Source organism: Scyliorhinus torazame, chromosome 18, assembly GCF_047496885.1.
Source record: "Scyliorhinus torazame isolate Kashiwa2021f chromosome 18, sScyTor2.1, whole genome shotgun sequence".
NCBI lineage: Eukaryota > Metazoa > Chordata > Chondrichthyes > Carcharhiniformes > Scyliorhinidae > Scyliorhinus > Scyliorhinus torazame.
Window position 1 is genome coordinate 134,210,699 of NC_092724.1, and position 22,189 is coordinate 134,232,887.

At 45.0% G+C, this 22,189-nt stretch overlaps 1 protein-coding gene across 1 annotated transcript in view; it reads left to right on the forward strand.

Moving 5' to 3' along the window:
- The first annotated feature begins 3,434 nt into the window (after nt 1-3,434).
- Nucleotides 3,435-22,189, forward strand: part of dcxr (dicarbonyl/L-xylulose reductase) — a 30,130-nt gene continuing 11,375 nt past the window's right edge. Inside the window, exons 1-6 of the mRNA XM_072483417.1 lie at nt 3,435-3,612; nt 5,396-5,493; nt 5,764-5,918; nt 10,896-10,938; nt 14,404-14,503; nt 17,029-17,093. Coding sequence (XP_072339518.1) covers nt 3,561-3,612; nt 5,396-5,493; nt 5,764-5,918; nt 10,896-10,938; nt 14,404-14,503; nt 17,029-17,093 — 513 coding nt within the window. The 5' untranslated portion in view covers nt 3,435-3,560. The remainder of the gene's footprint in view (nt 3,613-5,395; nt 5,494-5,763; nt 5,919-10,895; nt 10,939-14,403; nt 14,504-17,028; nt 17,094-22,189) is intronic.

Genomic DNA, 22,189 nt, shown 5'->3' on the forward strand with positions numbered 1-22,189 from the left:
TTTCTGTCCTCATTCTCTTAGTGCTCACTTTAAATTGAAGACCACTGACTCCCAATCACAGTAGTCTTTCCTTAGTCACCAATCAAAAACACTTAATAGTTCTTATAATTTCTGTTACATCTGCTCTTACGGCCTAACCGCCATTGAAAATACCCCCAGTATTTCAAATTTCTCCTAATTGCTTTAATTTCCCTATGCTGCCGTCACCCTGCAGAATCGGTGCTGTATGCCCTCTTTGGCTTAAATTCCATTTCTATAATAGGCCCCCAAAACGGCACACAGTACTCGAACTGTGACCTAATTAATATTTTCTACAAGCTCATCATTTCTGCTTGACACCTGTATTCTCTGCCTTTATTTGCAAAACCCAGAATTCCACCAACCTTTTTGAGACTATCTAGTTGCACTTTTACATTGTGGGAATTATGTAATCATTAAGTGAATATACTCTTAATCTTTAAAATGTATTAGTACTGTATTCAGTATTGGTCACAACATTGAAACTGATTGTATGTTAATAACACACTCAAAATTGGAAACGTTAATCGCATGTAGCAGGCTCAGGTGATGCCAGGATCATGTGCCTGTCGAGGCTGAGAGTTGTTTGAACTTCTTTTCATTGTGATTAGAAGTGCCGGCAGACGTAGGGAGTCCTCTTAAAAAGCCACAACACAGGATGTGTATTGGTCCAACCTATTACCTTCTTTGGTAAAGGCCTTTGGACTTTCCTCGGTCACATGGTTAAGGCATCCATGTTTGTACCTGCTTTTAAAGGTCACAGCAGACGCTACTCTGATTAGAAACACCATGAGATATTCTATCTGAAAGACAAACTAAAATGTCTTCGAGCAAGCCTCATGACATTGCAGCCATGGTAAAGCTGTTATTACTTAGCAGAGGGAAGACTCTTTCCCCATCCCCCCTTCCCCCTCCCCGCCCCCAACGTGTTCCATCTACGTTCACCTGAGAAATGATGTCCTGGCAATTCAACAAGAAACCTCGTAGCTTACTGAGAATCCCCTGTTTGTACTCAACATTCACACCAGCTACAGCATCAATTCAGCAAAGAAATTACAGACCTGCTATGAAAGAGACTGAAATAATTTCAACTTGTAATTGCATTTTTCTTCCTCATCTAACTTTTCTTTGTATGCGTGAGATGTCATGTTACAACATCTGGGGCAAGAGTGTGATAATAAATAATCCTCTTTATTTCTAAATGCACAAAAGCCTGCTGCTGAATTTCTAAATGCACAAAAGCCTGCTGCTGAAAGTTATTTAAATTGGGACAAATCACTTGAGGGTAAGAGCACACACTAACTACATACATATATATATATATATATATATATATATTAAAAAACATAAACACATAAGCTCTGTCCAGGACAAATTGAAGGCTGCCATCCAGAAATAATGCATTGCAAATGAGCTAAATCTGACTTTAAAGTAATTGGAAGTTGTAGTGAAAAGAAACATAAAGTCAAAATTGTTGAAACCGAACAGAAAAGCTTACAACAGTAAGCTTTGTGAGGACTAACAATAGCAAATAAGATGGCTACTTCTGATGTGGAAACATTTCTTCAGGAGGAGGACTTAATTTAGCCAAAACTAACATCCCTAAACATAGATTAGCTAAAGGCCATAGCTAAGCAGATGGGACAAAATGAAGTACAGAGACTCGAGTACTAAAGATACTGGCAGAATATTTGGGCCTCGCTCCAGAGTCTGAACAGACCTTTTAAACGGACCAGTTTTCCTCAGCCAAAATACACCTAGAAGTGTGAAGGCTAGAGTTTGAATTTCAGCAGCGAAGGAAAGGGAAGAAAGGGAATTCCAAATGTGGAGGAGGATGCATTCCAGCTCGAAAGGTTTGAGACAGAGTTACAGCAGGTACAGAAAGATAGGAAACTGAGGAAGCTTGCAGCAGCTAGGGAATATCTAACTTTACCTAGTGACAATTTCAATTCACTGGGCCCAGAGACACATTTTGATCTCTTGAGGTGTTCCCGATTTGTCGCCAAGTTTGAGGAGGAGGATCTGGAAACTTTCTTTACAGCCTTTGAGAAACTAGCAACTAGTTACCCAATCCCAAGCCAGACAGGCAAGTTTAAACAAGGTGGACCATCACCCCAGCTGGATGAGCTGAAGGTCTCACTAGCTGAGACCTTATTTAAAACCCGTCTGAGGGGGAGCTCAGCCGAACTCTCTTAATTAAGGCAGCAGATGAAAAGTGTCATATAAGCAAATTTCTAGGAAAACATCAAACCAGACTTGGCAATTCAGAATATTGTATCTGTTGCTCATCAACTCTGAAAATTGAGGGAAAATTAGACAAAGATTAATAAAATGTAAAATTACATAGAAACTCACATTTTGTTTTATGAGGGAGGTTTAATATTGATTTCAAATATAATTTCCAGTGTTTTTGCAATAGCGGTTGAATGAAACATAGGAAACACCGTTCCCAAAATATGTGGTATTTGACATTTCTGATCTTGCAGTATTACCTACCCTAACTGCAGCCATGAATAAGCAACTACCAGACACCCAAATACTTCCTCAGATAGACAGAAAATAGTAATAGTAATCTTTATTATTGTCAAAAGTAGACTTATATTAATACTGCAATGAAGTTACTGTGAAAACCCCCTAGTCACCACACTCCGGCGCCTGTTCAGGTACACTGAGGGAGAATTCAGAATGTCCAAATCACCTAACAAGCAAGTCTTTCAGGACTTGTGGGAAGAAGCTGGAGCACCCGGAGGAAACCCACGCAGACACAGGGAGAACGTGCAGACAACGCACAGTGACCCAAGGTGGGTATCGAGCCTGGGACCCTGGCTCTGTGAAGCCACAGTGCTAATCACTGTGGTACCGTGCCCATTTCCCAGACATTTCTACAAACAATCCAAGAGTCAGGAATGTGTTCGAAATATTGCTTACTTGTTTTCATTTTCTTCGAACGAGGTTGTTGAAAAAAATATTGGAGACAAAATTACTGTGAAGAATTCCTGAAAATGGACCTGCTGGGTATCTGGCAGCAGGAACATGAGTGTGTGGGTGGGAGGGGGAGCAAGAGTGGCCAGGGTAGCTAGAGCCCCTGGAATGCCTGCAATCAGAGTTGGCAACCCAAATCAATATAGCGACAGCACAAGAAAAGAGGGTATAAAGTAGATCGAGACACGAGAAAGAGAGGAATATGTTTGGCCGGGTTAGCTTGAGTGCTACCAGCTGAAGCACAGGACGCCTATGTTATTGTTGTCATGTAATAAAGAAGGACTTGTCCTCAGAATGAAAAAAAAATAACGGTTTTAAAAACAGGTGAGTGTATATTTTTCAAAGCTCTAACTTCCATTGCGCAAGTGGCACATTGAAGTCTTCACACGCGGTGGGCGGTGCATTGGAAAGGGGCGGTGGTGCTGGAGTTGCTTTCACCAATCTCAGTGTAAATTGCTGCGAGTTAAGAAGCCAGTGGCAGTGAGAGGGGGAAGTGGAGAGAGCAGGGTTCATCCAGAGTCCCCTCCAGCCGGGATCCTTGTTCAATTCTCAGCGGGCGGATGGAGGGGACCTTTGCCCACAAACGGGCCCTGGTGACGGGCGCCGGGAAAGGTAAGCAGGCACCGGGGCGGCCCTCGCAGGCCTCGGCCGACCATCGGGAGATGAGTTCAGCTCCTCCCGGACTCCGAGCTCCTGCAGTCATGCTTTCCAAAACCTTCTGCACTAACTTGGATTGACATATTGGAGCCATAGAATCCCCTACAGTGCAGATGGAGGCCCGTCGAGCCTGGAACAACCTATGAAAGAGCACCCTACCTTAGTCTACTCCTCTGTCCTATACCCATAACCCCACCAATCTACACATCTTTGGACGCTGAGGGGTAATTTAACACGGTCAATCCACCTGACCTGCACTTCTTTGGACTATGGGTGGAAACCCATGCAGTCACAGGGAGAAAATGCCAACAGGCACCCAAAGCTGGAATTGAACCCGGGTCCCTGGTGCTGTGATGCAGCTGTGCTAATAACTGTGCTGCACACATATTGTCAATTAAAATGTAATTGAAGCGCCCCTCCACTCCTTGGGGGCAGTCACCAATACATTGTAGCTTAAGATAATTATTGAAAGGAAATTTATGAAACAATTTTTTAAGCTGATGTGCCCCTCTGGGGTAGCCACAATTTTATTCACTCTACCATTGGCGCCTGTGTCTTTAGCAGTCTTGGTCCCCAAGCTCTGGAATTCCCTCTCTACATCTGCTCTCTACCTTTTTCATTTCTTTGTTTTGTCATGTTTTGAATTTTGTAATGTTCCTTGTGATGATTTATTATTTGAAAGGTGCTTCATAATTATAAGTTGTTGGGAGGGACTTGCACATACCATTGTGTGATCCATCTTCAGGGACACCTGGATAAGACGTCGGGAGTAAATCCCCTACCTAGACCAGTTGATGGCCGCCAAGTTCAGTGATTTCCAGCAATGGATCATGGAATGGATAATTTCCCTCATTCACCTGTTAGATGACCTATGCAAGATTGCATACGGTATTACTGAAGCTAGCAGGATTCTGCCTTCTAGTAATGTATTACCAGAAATAAACATTCCTGTGAAGTTGGGAACTTTGGTTCACAAAGTTCAAAAAGTATGTTGTTGTTGCTCCCCCAAGCAGTTAAGACTACCTAAGCTTAAATATTGAATCCAGAAAAATTCTAATGTACCCATCTTTCATATGCATGCAAACATGTCCAGTTGTTAATAATTCTAATATTTTTGCTCTATCTAGAAGGTAATTACTCTATCTAGAAGGTAATGCCACAGAATGTTTGCTTTAACTGCATTTGGATACCTCTGTTTGTAGTTTTATGCCTGCAGTTCACTTGAATATTTTTAAATCTGTGCCAAGTTTTTAAAAATGTTACTGGATCATCATCTCTGATGCTTTTTCCATGCTGAAAATCTGATTTCTCCAGTCTTCTGCTCTGGTGGGGATGGGTTTGGTTTTAATTACATTGGCCTTGTTTTGAGGGAGGGATATTCAGTGGCTATCTTGCATACGGGTGGGTCAATCCCTATTGTTTGGGATACTGGTATTAAATATCTACTGTCCTTTGGAATTCTTAAAGTTAGTTGGGAGCATACCTCAACCAACCAATCAATCAGGGAGCCGAAGTGCAGATTCAGTTTCAAGGTCAGCATCGGATTGAATCCAGGTGTGACGTGTGCCTTTTTATTTCTGCTGTTGGAATTAGGTTATCCTGGAGGGTTTGGTTTAAGAAATGTAGATCTGAGCTGTGGCCACAATTTGGGAGGGGAGCAAGGGGGTGTTAATAGTTATTATAGTTATTCTTAATCGTTATTAGTTATTCTTAATCTCAGTGTTTGTTTGTGTTTCAGGCATTGGCAGGGCCACTGCTAAAGCCCTACTTGCATGTGGTGCAGAAGTTATTGCATTAACCAGGACCCAGTCTGACTTGGACAGCCTTGTTCAGGAGGTATGTAGAAATTGGTTCTACAGAGCTTGCACTGAACTTGATCGACAAAATAGTTCAAGCTAGTTTATAAAACCTCTTTTTTTTTGTGTGCTGGGATGTTTTCAGTGGGTCGGGCAGAATCTCTGGGGACAGAAGTGAAATGAAGTAACGTTTCAGATCCAGACCTTTTGTCAACTATACATTCTCTCCACTGACTAAATTTTCGAAAAAAGTTTTAGTAGCATATTTCATGAATACGCTGACCTATTGTATTTTTTTTTTTACTTCTAGTGCCCTAAAATGTTGACTGTTTGCGTGGACATCACTAACTGGGAAGCTACCGAAAATGCTTTGAAGGATATAGGTCGAATAGATCTTTTGGTGAACAATGCTGCTGTCGCAATTTTGCAGTCATTTCTAAGTGTCACGGAAGATGCGTTTGATAAGTATGTGAAGGATTTTCCAAAACCTCACCCCATATTAAACTGTTTTGTATGGAAACAAAATTATCCTTTTTTTCAGAAATGTATCTATCTCCTTCTTGAAACTATTTAAATGATGCTGACTTCACCGCACTAAAGGGCAGTGCAGTGGTTAGCACTGCTGCCTCACAGCGACTAGGTCCAAGGCTCGATCCAGGCTTTGGGTCACCTGTCCGTGTGGAGTTTGCACATTCTCCCCCTGTTTGTGTGGGTTTCGCCCCGACAACCCAAAGATGTGCAGGGTAGGTGGATTGGCCATGCTAAAGTGCCCCTTAATTGGAAAAAATGAATTGGGTACTCGAAAAAAAAAAAATTTTTAAATGACTCCACCGCATTATGGGGCAGTGATTTCCACAGATTTACCACCCTTTGCAAGAAGTAGCTCCTCCTCATCTCAGTTCCAAATCTACCGCCTCTCAATCTTTTGTTCTAGATTGCCCCATAAAGGGGAATATTTGGTCTACGTTTACTTCATCAATATCTTTCAATATTTTAAATGCCTTGATCAGATACCCCCCCCCCCCCCCCCCCCTCTCATCCGTCTAAACTTCAGTGAGTATAAGCCCAAACTGATAATCTCTCATCATACATCAACCCTTCCATCCCCGGAATCAATCTGGTGAACCTCCTCTGAATCCTTCCTCCAAATGAGGAGACCAAAACTGTGCACAGTACTCCAGGTGTGGTCTCACCAACACTCTATACAATTGCAACAATACTTCTCTACTTTTATACTCCAGCCCATTTACCTTTTTTAATTACACGCTGTACCTGCATATTGACTTTCTGCAATTCATGAACCCCGATCCCTCTGCCCAGATGCAGATTCTACTTGGGAATAAATGCTTTATGATGACGATTTTGTCCGCGTTTAGTCAAATTATCTATATATTCTGTCTTTCTATTTCTGTACTTGAATAACATTCAATAGTTCCCGCCCTCTGGCAGCTGCTGACTGTTCTCAATGTTGAGGTTTGAGAACAAATATTATTCAAGAAACATGTAGGGACATTCCTGGAAAATCCAAGCCAGTATAAGTTTAAAATCAGTGTGAGCATGGTTTTAGGAAAGAATGGTGGGGAGGATTGTGCTAATTTGAGTTCTGATCTAACTGAATTTCTTTGAAGGATCTGAAGGTTGTTGAAAGGAATGTGATGGATGTTGTCCATATGGATTTTCAGAACCCTTTAACAAAGGACCCCCAGACTGGTTGAGACTGAATGGGTGGTTCGTGTCTGAACAAGGCAGCACCGTGGCAGGACCTTCAGCCCTCCAAGCCTGTACCAGCCGTGATACTACCCTTGGCCAAAACCCTCAGCACTTCCCAGTGCCGTATCCCTCTATACCCATCCTATCCATGCATTTGGCTAGATGCCTTATCCTACCGTTAATGTATCTGCTTCCACAACCTCCCCTGGCAACACTTTCCAGGCACTCCCCACCTTGTGTATATATATATTTTTAAAACTGCCTTGCACATCTCCTCTAACCTTTGTTCCACGGACCTAAAACCTATGTTTCCTGGTGACTGATCCCTCCACCCTGGGAAAGATTGCGTGCCCACCCACTCTATCCATGCCCCTCATAATCTTGTAGACCTGTAACGGGTCACCCCTCAACCTCCATCGTTCTAATTAAAACTGTCCGAGTCTATTCAGCCTCTCCGCATAGCTAACACCCTCTACACCAGGCAACATCCCGGTAAACCTTCTCTGCACCCTCTCCCAAACCTCCTCATCCTTCTGGTAGTGTGGCGACCAGAATTGTGTGCAATATTCCAAGTGTGGCCATACCAAGGTTCTATACAACTGTTTGGATAAAAATGAAATCTACTGCAACAGGGCATGGGTAGGCTGGCAGAATGGGCAAACATGGCAGATGGAATTTAATTTGGAAAGTTTGAGGTGTCACCTTTTGGTGCAAGAACAGAGGGCTCCTACTCTTTATTTTGGCAGAAGGGTCAGGAGGAGGTAATGGACTTGATGGCATAATGCAGGAACAGGAGGTCCATATCAAGATCTTGGAAGGTGGTAGGACCTATTGAGTGGTTAGCAAAATATGTGGGATCTTGGGTTTCATAATGGAGGTTTTAGTACAAAGACGATGCTGAAGTTATAAAAGCTCAGCTTCTGACCCAACTAGGATACAGTGTCCAATTCTGGTTACCATTTTAGAGAAGACATATGAGGGCCCTTAGTGCAGAGGAGAGAACAGTTTCAGCGATTAAGGATTTTATCTTGAAGGCTATGTTGGGAAAAACTGGGTTATTCTTCTTTGAACACTGATTTGGTGGATGAGGCTCGGCTGTTGGTACAAAGAATATGGGGGACAGATGTCAGAGGAAGAACTTTAAAAAAAACTCGTTGCCTATGAGAATGGTAGAGGATGATTTCAAAAATAAAATTGGAGGATATTTTGGGGATTTGATTATGGAGTGGGGGAATGGGACTGACCGGATTGCTCTTCTGAGCCAGCATTACCTTGATGGCCATTTTGTCATTTACCCATGGATATCCGAGAAGCTAGAGGAGGATTATGGGGAGCAAGCAAGGTGAAAGGTAGAGCTTTAGGCCAATAAGAGCAGTGCGTAGTGTTGAAAGCAGCTGTCCTTACAGTCAACTAGAGTAGAGTGGGGGGCTTTCAGTGACGGCGGGCGGGAGGCAGCCGCACAATGGAGGGCTCCCATTCGGGAATGGCATTTTCGGGGCTTTAAGCCCGGTCCCAGGGTCCACGGAGGTGGCAAAAGCAGGGAGAAGGCACAGAGGAGGCACAGTAAAGAAAAATGTCGAGGGTGAGCAAAACATCGGCCGTAAAGTAAAAAGTAAAGTACGCTTATTGTCACAAGCAGGCTTCAAATGAAGTTACTGTGAAAAGCCCCTAGTCGCCACATTCCGGCGCCTGTTCGGGGAGGCTGGTACGGGAAAACAGGAGGCTGGTTAAAAAAAACAGCTGAAGGTCTGTCGGGGAGTGGAAAGGTCACCATGGGGTCACCAAGGAAAATGGAGGCTGGAGCACCAGGGGAGGCCGTATTGCTTACGGCTGAAGAAATAACTAAGGTGATGGCTGCGGAATTCGAAAGGCAGTTTACAAAATACATGGAGACAATGAGGGAGGTTTTGAGTGTTTTGGTGGAGGAGGCGATTTCCCCGGTGACAACGGCGATGGCGAGCGCAATAGCGGAGGTGCGGGAGCAAGGGGAGGCACTGAAGGAAGTGGAGGAGACATTACTGCAGCACGGTGATCAACTTACCTCGATGGGGAAGGAGATGCGGAAGGTGATGGAGATATTAACAAGGATCTGCGAGGAAAAATGGAAGACCTGGAAAACAGATCCAGGCGACAGAAGTTGAGGATTGTGGGGCTGCCCGAAGGAGTTGAAGCACCGAGGCCAACTGAGTATTTTGCCGCGATGCTGGCGAAACTATTGGGGGAGGGGGAGGATCCCTCCCGATATGAGCTGGATCGGGCTCCTCGGTCGTGGAGGCCTGTACCAAAGGCGAGTGAGCCGCCAAGGGTAGTGACTCTGTGCTTCCGGAGGTACAGTGTGAAGGAGAAGGTCCTGAGCTGGGCCAAGCAGAAGCGGGTGGTGCAGTGGGCTGGAGCTGGTATACGTGTATACCAGGACTTTGCGGTGGAGCTGGCGAGAAGGAGGGCTGCCTTCAACCGGGTGAAGAGGGCACTGTACATTAGCAAGGTGCAGTGCGGCATTGTATATCCAGCGAAGCTGAGGGTGACTTACAAGCTCAAGGACTTTTATTTTGGAACGACGGAAGCAGCGGAGGAGTTTGCGAAGGCAGAAGGACTGTGGCAGAACTGCGAAATTGAGAAATGGCCATGTGCCGATGTAACCTCAGGACTGTATTTTCTTCTTTTTTGTTTCACTGCGTGCGGGTGTATGGGCTAAAGGAGCCAATGTTGTATATATTTGGACAAGGGAAGTGATGGGACTTTCACTCAAAATGAGGGCTCTTTGGGGTGTAGGTGGATATGCGGGGTTTGTGTGCTAAAAGGGGATTTCTGGGCTTTCTTAGGGCCGGGCAAGGGGGAAAGGAACCCGGGCGGGGGCCTCCACGCTGGCCGGTTTAAGCCGGCCAGTGAAAGGGAGTGAGGTGGGGGGAGGGGCTGCGGCCATCGGAGCCTGGCAGAACAGGGTCTGAGTGGTCTAGCCAGGGTGGAAAGTTGGGGGGAAGGAACCGAAGTTGGGGGGAGGAGCTTTACAGGAGGCAGTGGACGGGTTGGATTTCTTTTTCTTCTTTGTTTTTTGTTTCCACTGTGGGAAGGTTTGTTTTATTGGATGCATATATTGACAGGTGGGCCGTTGTTTGGTGTGGTGGGAGGATGGGATCGTTGTTATTGTTGAGGGGATTGATTTTGTATTTGTTACCATTTACTGTCCGTGGGTGGGGTGTAAATTTTGAAGGAAAATGTGAAAATGGAGAATAAAAACATTTAAAAAGAACGAGAGTAGATTGAAGGAAAAGGGTCAGCGTACAGAATGAGATTTTTCTTTGGTGCCTTTTTAATTCCTGCTCTGAGTGCGCAGGGAGGGAAATTGTTGAAGGTGATGGTCTAATCTGCATTGTCACCAAAATGGAGAGTAGCAAATGGACCAAAAGTGTGCTAGGATCAATTGCAAGCTATATTCTTCACATGACCATTCCATTCAACCAGCTCAAAGGGTAGGTGTGATACTGGTGGTAGGTCACTTCTCGAGACAAATGTAAAATACAAGAGCCAACAGGGCATCAGGTGCTGGGCATGTGAACTAAGGTGGGTCCAGAGGCTGCAATGGAGTGCCCAAGATGCCTGCCTGTTACTGGATGAGTGCTTCCAAGGGTACTCTCCAACTGTGGAGATAGAATCTGCAATAGCTCACGGCAGGAAAATAAAATGATCGTCCAACTTGCGTTGTAACATTATCTCTTTATATCTGATTTTCAGAGTGTTTGACGTTAATGTGAAAGCACTGTTGCATCTTTCGCAGGTAAGAATGTTGCTGATTCCTATTTAAATGGGTTTTGTGCTTATTCAGAAGATAATTTTATAATTTTCATGGGGTATTCATTTAAAGAAAATAAGCTGTTCGGGATGGGGATTGGGGGACACAACTTTGTGGTAGGTTGGAGGTGATGAAAGAGATTAGAGGGGCCATGAGATACTGAGTTTAAATAGGACCTGCATGCAACACTTTAATTTCCAACTAAGGACCAGGTAAACCTGCACATTGGATAAGCAGGGTTTTGAATCTTGGCTCTTGGCTGAGCCAGATTACTGGAGAAGCTGTTTACTAATGCATGTCCACTATTGCCAATGGATAACCTGGACCACTGCAATCATGTGAACCCCAAAGTGTCACCCACAAAGTCAAGTTTGCTTTGCCCTCCATGCATTAATGATGGTAATTGCAGTTTGTGAAGTTGTGAAACTGTAGGTTGATCACTCCCCAGAATAGGAACGTCGAAATAAGGAATGTCATACATGACTAAACCAAACTTTCCAGTAATTGGAGAGATCCTGGGCTCGCAGAGCCTCACCTATCAACAGTATACATTGAGGAATTGAAGACCGACCCAAAAAACCTGTTCAGTTCCTCGGCCATTTCCTCATCTCCCATTATTAAATCTCCCTTCTCATCCTCTAAAGGACCACTATTTATCGTAGCCACTCTTTTTTGTTTTATATATTTGTAGAAACTTTTACTATCTGTTTTTATATTCTGAGCAAGTTTACTCTCATCTATCTTACTCTTCTTTATAGCTTTTTTAGTAGCTTTCTGTTGCCCTCTAAAGATTTCCTAGTCCTCTAGTCTTCCACTAATCTTTGCCACTTTGTATGCTTTTTCCTTCAATTTGATACTCTCCCTTATTTCCTTAGATATCCATGATTTTCCCTCTTTCTACCGTCCTTCCATTTTGTTAGTATAAACCTTTGCTGAGCACTGTGAAAAATCGCTTGGAATGTTCTCCACTGTTCCTCAACTGTTTCACCATAAAGCCTTTGCTCCCTGTCTACCTTAGCTAGTTCTTCTCTCATCCCATTGTAATCTCCTTTGTTTATGCACAAAACGCTAGTGTTTGATTTTACCTTCTCACCCTCCATCTATATTTTAAATTCCACCATATTGTGATCGCGCCTTCCGAGAGGATCCCTAACTGTGAGATCATGAATCAATCCTGTCTCATTACACAGGACCAGATCTAGGACCGCTTGTTCCCTCGTAGGTTCCATTACATATTGTTCTAGGAAACTATCGCGGATACATTCTATACACTCCTCCTCAAGGCTGCCTTGACTGACCTGGTTAAACCAATCGACATGTAGATTAAAATCCCCCATGATAACTGCTGTACCATTTCTACATGCATCCGTTATTTCTTGTTTATTGCCTGCCCCACCATAATGTTACTATTTGGTGGCCTATAGACTACTCCTATCAGTGACTTTTTCACCTTACTAGTCCTGATTTCCACCCAAATGGATTCAAACTTATCCTCCATAGCACCGATGTCATCCCTTACCATTGCCCGGATGTCATCCTTAAATAACAGAGCTACACCACCTCCCTTACCATCCACTCTGTCCTTCCGAATAGTTTGATACCCTCGGATATTTAAGACCCAGTCGTGACCATCCTTTAACCAGTTTCAGTATTGGCCACTAAATCATAGTCATTGACAATGATTTGCGCCATCAACTCATTTACCTTATTCCGAATACTATGAGCATTCAGGTAAAGTACACTTATGTTGGCTTTTTTACCTATGTTTTGAATCTTAACACCTCGATCAGTAATCTCTCCTAAGTTATATTTCCTCTTAACCTTTCTCCTTGTCGTTGAACCCATAAATTCATGTAACAACCTGCCGCGTCGCTTACCATTAATGTTTTCACTTCCCGTTTTATTCCTTTCAGTATTACGGGCCTATTCACTGAGCTCCCCTCAGTCACTGTACCTTGTACTGTCGCCCTTTTTGATTTTTGACTATGGCTTCTCTGCCTTACACTTTCCCCCTTACTGCCTTTTATTTCTGTCCCTGTTTTACGACCTTCCAACTTCCTGCATCGGTTCCCATCCCCCTGCCACATTAGTTTAAACCCTCCCCAACACCTCTAGCAAACCCCCCCCCCCCCGGATATCGGTTCCAGTCCTGCCCTGGTGCAGACCGTCCGGTTTGTACTGGTCCCACCTCCCCCAGAACCGGTTCCAATGCCCCAGGAATTTGAATCCCTCCCTCTTGCACTATCTCTCGAGCCACGCATTCATCCTATCTATCCTGACTACTCCTGACTAGCTCGTGCACTGGTAGCAATCCTGAGATTACTACCTTTTGAGGTCCTACTTTTTAGTTTAACTCCTAACTCCCTGAATTCAGTTTGTACCATCCTGGAGTCTCGATTGTGTCCGCAGTACCGCCTGTCTATTCCCCTTACAATTGAGTCCCCTATCACTATAGCCCTGCCATTCTTCTTCCTGCCCAGCTGTGCAGCAGGGCCAGCCACGGTGCAATGAACCTGGCTGCTGCTGTCTTCCCCTGGTGAGCTATCTCCCTCAACAGTATCCAAAGCGGTATATCTGTTTTGCAGGGAGATGACCGCAGGGGACACCTGCACTGCCTTCCTACTCTTGCTCTGTCTTTTGGTCACCCATTTTCTATCTCCCTCAGTACCTTTTACCTGCGGTGTAACCAACTCGCTAAATGTGCTATCCACGACATCCTCAGCATCGCGGATGCTCCAAAGTGAGTCCATCCGCAGCTCCAGAGCCGTCAAGCGGTCTAACAGGAGCTGCAACTGGACACACTTCTTGCACGTGAAGGAGCCAGGGACAGTGGACGTGTCCCTGAGCTCCCACATCGCACACGAGGAGCATGACATGGGTCTGGGATCTCCTGCCATGTCTTAAACCTTAGGTTAACTTATACAACTACAATTCCAAAAAACAAAGGAATAAATACATTAGACAATGAAAAGAAAAACTACTTACCAGGGATAAAAAGCACCCCCCCCCCCCCAAGCTTTGAATTCCTGTTTTGCCTTGTTCATCTCTTAGTGTCACACAAGATGCATTTGATAAGTATGTAAAGGATTTTCCAAAACCTCACCCCATATTAAACTGTTTTGTATGGAAACAAAATTCTTTTTTTCAGAAATGTATCTATCCTTCTTGAAACTATTTAAATGTCGCAGACATCACCGCACTAAAGGGCAGCGCAATGGTTAGCAACCAGAGGCTGCCAAGTATAAATCTGTATTTTGCAACATTGCAATGCACCATATTTATCTGAATCACTCAACCTGGTTGTTATTTCTACACACTCTTTCAGAAGTAACTGAAGTAATCCTGAATGTACAGATTTATTGAAATGAGTCCGTACAGTGGGTAAAACTATGATAGTGGCTTGTTAGTAATTGAGTTTAATCACTAATAGTTCGCCTTTTAAAATAAAAGATAATTGCAAGGGGAATGATGTGTCGTGGCGAAGGTGGTGCTATCGTGAACATCTCAAGCCAGGCATCCCAATGTGCTCTGAGAGACCATGCTGTATACTGTGAGTTCCATCCAATGCTTAAACATCCACACATGTGAATCCTTTGTGTATTATTTTGAAATTGGCTGCATGTAACCTGTAAATACCTTTACCTGTAATCTGTTCTTACCCAATGAGCAAATCACATATGCCATTAAATTTTCTCTGCTTTTATTTTTTGAATGGTTGGAATACCCCATTGTAGCTTCAGAGGATGTCATTATCAGCACCCAAACCTGTGGGGGAGTACATTCTGAAATAAAAAAGCTTGTATTGTTTATTGTATTTACTTAGTACAGTAGTGCTGTGAGTTATTAGTCTGTAGGTCTGGAATAGTCTACAATCAAGACCCAAGAATCAGTGGGAAGAAAAATACTGGCACCGATGTCCTAACCCTGATTTAACACCATTAAATTTGCATTGATTGGGCAATCCTAGAGTGGAAAGTGTACTGCAAATTTAACTTTGGTTTCACTGTGAAGCAGAACTTCTCTTAAAACAAAAATAGGGTGAGGTTTTGTTTTGCTCCAATATTATTTTAACCCCAGGAATTTGTTGTTGTATCTGAATGGCACTTCCATTATATGAAAGCAATATTCCTGGCATCTAAGAAGTTTAATGCTATGGCCTAGCCCTAGGATGGTTAGTCATAATAGTGGTCTGACTATAGTAAATACTGGATTCTGTCATATCAACAGAGGGGAAAAATTGACAACCTAGTTGGGACCACAAGTAGTCGGATTGTAAAAAGTCAACTGGTTCACTAATTCCATTTTTTTTAGGAAGGGAATTTTATCCTTGGCTAGTCGGGCTTAAGTGACATTCGTGCTGTCACTGATTTGATTTGAGTCCCCTTTGAAGGCCCACTATGTGTGTGGTGTGCATTCAGAGTCCACCACTAGCATCAGTATGTGGGGTTTGAAATCTCAAACTCCCAAGAGGTAAGGGGCAGCCAGTCCTGCACCTGAAGCAAAGAAAATGTAAATTCTGTTTCAACACCATACAGGTAGGACCTTGCAATCAGGATGAAGAGACCAAGTGTGAGAAATAAAAAGACTGGAAGATTTGCCTAGCTTTGACCAGGGGTGAATCTCTAACCCTAAGTCCACTTTGGAAAGGGAAACCGGCTTTGGACGAATTCTGGAAGAATAAGTGTCCACTTGAGGGACAGTGTAAATTAAGTGAGGGATGTTTGATCAATTTTTAAAAATAGTACATGGTTTGTTGATTTTAAGTAAAAGTCTTAATCTTGTCATGGGATTCTTCCAGACCGTGATTGGAAAGTGGTGGGAATGTGAAGAGCTTTAGGACATCCCGAGCCCTGATGAGCTGTGTACAGACAAGTAATTGTCATCAATGTGACTAAACATTTTTCTGGGGGGAAAATGTATTTTGTATAACACTTCATTGTTTTTGGAAATATTACATGAGGTACTTGGGATCTTGTCTGGAATAGGTAGATGTGGTCTTGACTTGTTTTCTCAGCAGTACTTCCCTTGTGTTGCATTGTCAGCCTAGCCTAGATATTGTGCTTGTGTCTCGGGTTGGGATTTGATTACAGAAACCCCCCCACCCCCTCAATCCCAGCCCCCACTGGGGTGAGGATGCCACCAACTGAGGCAACCTGGCGCTTAAATGATTGATTGTTTAATCATGGCCTGTGTTACTTTCCTGATAACTAATTTAATGAAAACATTGTTTTTAAAATCAGTAAATGTATTTTGATTTAATTTTGAAATGTTGTGCCTGATTGCACTTCTTGAGAATGTTAATTCCTACTTGTGCATGTGGCAGGTATGGGATCCTTTGCCGTCTATTCTTTTTCTCTTGCAACAGCAAATGTCAGTTTCAAAAGGAGTGATCTGTTAAATAAAACTGGTATGACCGGGCATATTTATTAACTGTAGAATCAAGTGTACCTTAGCTCGCTCATCATGTGGTTTTGTGGCAACTGCTGCTTCCTCCGCTCTGAAGTTCAATCATTTTCTGCCTTCTTTCCTGACTTCTGAAGAGCGTACTTTCAGCCACCTTACACTAGAGACCATTTTTGTGAATCCAGGTGGGGATATTGGTTAAACCTCTTCCATGCTCCTATGATTTCCGAATCTATCCTTGTCCATGCACTGAATCTATCCTTGTCCATGCACTGAATCTATCCTTGTCCATGCACTGAATCTATCCTTGTCCATGCACTGAATCTATCCTTGTCCATGCACTGAATCTATCCTTGTCCATGCACTGAATCTATCCTTGTCCATGCACTGAATCTATCCTTGTCCATGCACTGAATCTATCCTTGTCCATGCACTGAATCTATCCTTGTCCGTGCACTGAATCTATCCTTGTCCGTGCACTGAATCTATCCTTGTCCGTGCACTGAATCTATCCTTGTCCGTGCACTGAATCTATCCTTGTCCATGCACTAAACAGCAATAAAGGACGGGCACCTTGGCTGTGCTCTTCCCCCAATTACCTAATGTGTAACCCAGATTATGTTGGTTCTGGTTGATGCCATGTTGGCTTCTCTTGCCTTTGCTGTTTTAAAGGTGCCTCGAAAGGAGCTGTGGATATGCTGACAAAAGTGATGGCACTTGAGCTGGGACCACACCAGGTAAACATTGAAATATGCAAATTGTCTCTGACACATTTAGATTCTGTAATATTTAGTTCTTTCCAAAGGTATATTAATATCTACCCAAGTAGAATGTCTTAACAGCATCTATTGGTCAGCATGATTTGGAATCTCTTCATACAAATGGGCCATTCGGCTCACTGATCCTGCTCCACCATTCAATTTGATTTACCTCAATGCCACTTTCCCTCCCTCACACACTCCTCCCTCCCTCTCTCGCACTCTCATCCTATCTACATATCCGTTGATGGGCATGCTCTGACCTTCCACAGCCTCTGGAATGGAGAATTCCAAAGATTCTCCGCCCTCTGTGTGAATTCCTCCTAATCTCTGTAGTAAATGGCCTACCCCTTCTCCTGTGACTTTGTACTCTTGTTTTAGACTCAGCCAGGGGAAATGTCTTGTCTACATTCACCCTGTCCCGCACTGTAAGAACTTTCAGTCAGATCACCCGCCACACTTTGAAATTCTAGGGAATGTGGACCCAGTCTCCTCAATTGCTCCACTACAACAAACCTGCCAATCGAGGGAGTAATCTGACAAATATCTGTGCACTCCCTTTATGGCAAAAGAGGGAAAGAGTTGGATTTGCTGGCCTCACGTTCCAGCTGTCAGTAGCTCTTTACATCTAGCTATGGGGGGGGGGGGGGGGGGGGCAGCCATTATGTTTTTTTTCTCTCAACTTGCTGAACCACCAGAGGATATAAATAATTGATGCTGTTGAGTTCCACTCTTGACATGGAATGTTTAATTTGTCAATGCGTAGTATTCTGTGATGGGTTTATTACGTGGAATCAGCATGCAAAATACTTCTGGGAAGTGTCTGTGGGGGGTGAGGTACTGCAATGCATGGAAAGGGCATCCAGGCAGAGCGCGACACACATAAATAAAACCTTGAGTAAAAACACCACTTTACAAAAAGTGCTACTTTCTAGAACTTTAAACTGCACCCACAACAAACATGCTTCCCCGGCAGTAAGCATTGTTCTTTGATTTTGGGATAATAGCTTGTGGAAATGCAGCTCTCTGTGATGTTGGGAAAATTTCCAGGAAACTGTGAACATGTTTTTTCCTGTGTTGATTGATTCCTCTTAATATTAGCTGGAATTGGATTCTGAGATTTGAGCTTCATGTACCCTACATACTACTGGTCATTTGCCCTTTGACCATGGAAATGGCAACTGTACAATTAAACTGGCCAGTTAGGTTGTCAAGTTTGTCTATTCTAGATTCATTTCAGTTGAATCTCTTAGAATTTTAACTTTTTCTGAATATTTTTTCTTGGCATTTTCAATTATACACAGTAAAACTTTGCATCCAGAATTTACAACTCGTGCAGTTCTTACATACGGAGGGAGTTGTTCTTGGTGCCCCCCCCCCCCCCCCCCCCCCCGACCCCTCCTTAGCATCCCCCTCTTCCTTCTGGGTGCTCCGTCCCCTCGCTCCTAGTCTCCCCTTCCCATTATGTTTTCTATTGCAGGACTCCCCCGCTTCTCCCTGTATTTCGTCTTGAGTTTCCTCCTCTCTTCCCCTTAGAGTTGTGTACCTCTGTCTGCTTTCTCCAGTCTCTTGCTTTTTCCCTAGTTTTCCCTAGTCACTGTTGGCTTTCAACAGGTCGACGAGCTGCCCCCATGCTTTGATGTGGAGATGCTGGCATTGGACTGGGGTGAGCACAGTAAGAAATCTTACAACACCAGGTTAAAGTCCAACAGGTTTGTTTCAAATCACTAGCTTTCGGAGCACTGCACCTTCCTCGGGTGAAAGAAGAGGTGTGTTCAGAAACATATATATCGTCAAAGATGCAAGACGATACTTTGAATGCGAGTCTTTGCAGGTAATTACGTTTTTACAGGTCCAAATGGAGCAACTGAAGAGAAGGATAATCACAGGTTAAAGAGGTGTGAATTGTCCCAAGCCAGGACAGTTGGTAGGATTTGGTTTTACCACAGTGGGCTAAACAGTTGGCTTGTAATGCAGAACAAAACCAGCAGCGTGGGTTCCATTCCCATTCCAGCCTCCCTGAACAGGCACCGGATTGTGGCGACTAGGGGCGTTTCACAATAACTTCATCGAAGCCTACTTGTGACAATAAGCTATTATTATTAATATTTTTATTGTTATGCAAGCCCAGGCCAGATGGTGGGGGGTGAATGTAAAGCGACATGAATCCAAGGTCCCGGTTGAGGCTGTAATTTGGATTTAAGTTTCTGCTCGGCGATTCTGCGATGTCGCGCGTCCTGAAGGTCACCTTGGTGAATGCTTACCCGAAGATCGGAGGCTGAACGCCCTTGACTGCTGAAGTGCTCACCGACTGGAAGGGAACATTCCTGCCTGGCGATTGTCGTGTGATGTGTCATGTGAGAGTACCTTTAAGAAATGGGTGTTTATAAATGGGTGTGTATATAAATATCTGTAGTGAGGGTACCTTTAAGAAATGGGTGTTCATTACTGCAGTGATGTCCAGGAGTGGGTGGGGCTGGGCTCTCTGTCAGCTTTTTACTTTCGCTTTAGGCATTTGCTGCAGTATGGGTTTGGTTTCATTTTAGTTTTGGAGAAGCTGAAATCATAGCAGGATGTGTGTGAATCTCCAAGCTTATGAGTGTCCATTTGTTGATTTCAACGTGGTAACTGTTCTCAGTAGTGAAGTTAAGCCTGATGTCTTTCTGTTTTAAAGGTTTTTTAAGTCTTATGGATGTTAAAAGGACAGCTTAAGCATTACTTAGTGTTGTATTCTTTGGGGGTTGTATTTGAATTGATGTTTGCAAAGATGTTCACTGTATATTTTAAAAAGGTTAACTTGAGTTCATAGAATAAAAATTGTTTTGCTTTAAAAATGCTTTAACATTTCTGCTGTCCCACACCTGTAGAGTGGGCCGTGTGCTCCCCATACCACAATCTATTAAAAGTTGTGGGTCAGGTGAGCTCCATGATACACTTTGGGGTTCTTTAAACCCTGGCCCATGACAGATGTCCGTTCATCTGTTGTCGCTGCTTCTGCATGGTCTCACCAATGAACCACGCTTCGGGACATTCTTTCCTGTTGGCCAAGTCGCACAAGTATGTACCATGTATCTGGTGGTTGGTGTTCTCGTGTGTAATGGTGGTACCCATGTCGATCTGGCACGTCTTGCAGAGATTGCCATGGCAGGGTTGTGTGGTGTTGTGGTCGCTGTTCTGAAGGCTGAGTAGTTTGCTGCAAACAATGGTTTGTTCGAGGTTGCGAGTTTGTTTGAAGGCAAGTAGTGGGGGTGCGAGGATGACCTTGGCAAGATGTTCATCTTCATGAGCTCTTTCAGGATCTTCATGATTGTTCTTGAGCCTTCCTGCGGTTCTGAAACGTGGTGGCGGTGGCCGGGGTGGTGGTCGGGGTGGTGGTGGTGATGGTCGGGGTGGTGGTGGTGGTGGTGGCGGCGGTTGGGGTGATGGTCGGGGTGGTGGTGGCGGTTGGGGTGATGGTCGGGGTGGTGGTGATGGTCGGGGTGATGGTGGTGGTGGTGGCGGCGGTTGGGGTGATGGTCGGGGTGGTGGTGATGGTCGGGGTGATGGTGGTGGTGGCGGTTGGTGTGATGGTCGGGGTGGGTGGTGGCGGTCGGGGTGATGGTGGTGGCGGTTGGGGTGATGGTCGGGGTGGTGGTGGCAGCGGTCGGGGTGGTGGTGGTGGCGGTTGGGGTGATGGTCGGGGTGGTGGTGGCGGTCGGGGTGATGGTCGGGGTGGTGGTGGCGGTCGGGGTGATGGTCGGGGTGGTGGTGGTGATGGTCGGGGTGATGGTGGTGGTGGTTGGGGTGATGGTCGGGGTGGTGGTGGTGATGGTCGGGGTGGTGGTGGTGGTGGTTGGGGTGATGGTCGGGGTGGTGGTGGTGATGGTCGGGGTGGTGGTGGTGGTGGTTGGGGTGATGGTCGGGGTGGTGGTGGTGATGGTCGGGGTGGTGGTGGTGATGGTCGGGGTGGTGGTGGTGATGGTCGGGGTGGTGGTGGTGATGGTCGGGGTGGTGGTGGTGATGGTCGGGGTGGTGGTGGTGATGGTCGGGGTGGTGGTGGTGATGGTCGGGGTGGTGGTGGTGATGGTCGGGGTGGTGGTGGTGGCGGTTGGGGTGATGGTCGGGGTGGTGGTGGTGGTGGTTGGGGTGATGGTCGGGGTGGTGGTGGTGATGGTCGGGGTGGTGGTGGTGGCGGTTGGGGTGATCGCCGGGGTGGTGGTGGTGATGGTCAGGGTGGTGGTGGTGGCGGTTGGGGTGATCGCCGGGGTGGTGGTGGTGATGGTCGGGGTGGTGGTGGTGGCGGTTGGGGTGATCGCCGGGGTGGTGGTGGTGATGGTCGGGGTGGTGGTGGTGATGGTTGGGGTGATGGTCGGGGTGGTGGTGGCGGCGGTGTAGCAAACGGGTCTGTACAATCCGCATTCCGTCGGGTCTTTGTCTTTTTTGGGTATCAGCGATATCGTGCCCTGTGTTAGTTTAGGAGGCAGGCTGCCCCTCGCCAGTGAGTCTGTGAACATGTCCCTTAGATGTGGGGCCAGGGCTCGGGGCTCTTGAGGTGTACAGCCCTCGGTAGCGTGGTGATATGCATCACTGTAAATACACAAGGATTTAATGTAAATACACTACAACTAAGTAAACACTAGAGGGAGCACCGGAGATGTTATGACATGCAGACATACAGCTAATGAACACATAGAATAGCACACAACCAATGGGCAGTCAAGATACCAAGAGGTGACACCACCACAACAGGACAACCCATATAAAAGGACAGGGCACACATGTTCTTTCTCTTTCCACAGGCGACACTTACTGAGAAGTACAGGGGCAGATCGGAAGCATCACACCAACCGCATGGCTTAGAGCAGATAGGTTAGTTAGACTGAGTTACTATAGCAAGATTAGCAGGAGAGTCGAACTCAAGTAGGAAAATTGTTAACTGTTCAATAAATGTGTTAAACCTATCTCCAAGTCTGAACCTTCCTTTGTCAGAGTGTACATCAAGGAAGCAGCTTATGCTACATGAAGAAGCATAACAACAGGTAGAAGGTCTCAAAAGCCCTTCTGACCGCTTTTGGTTTAGTTACCCTGCCTCTGCT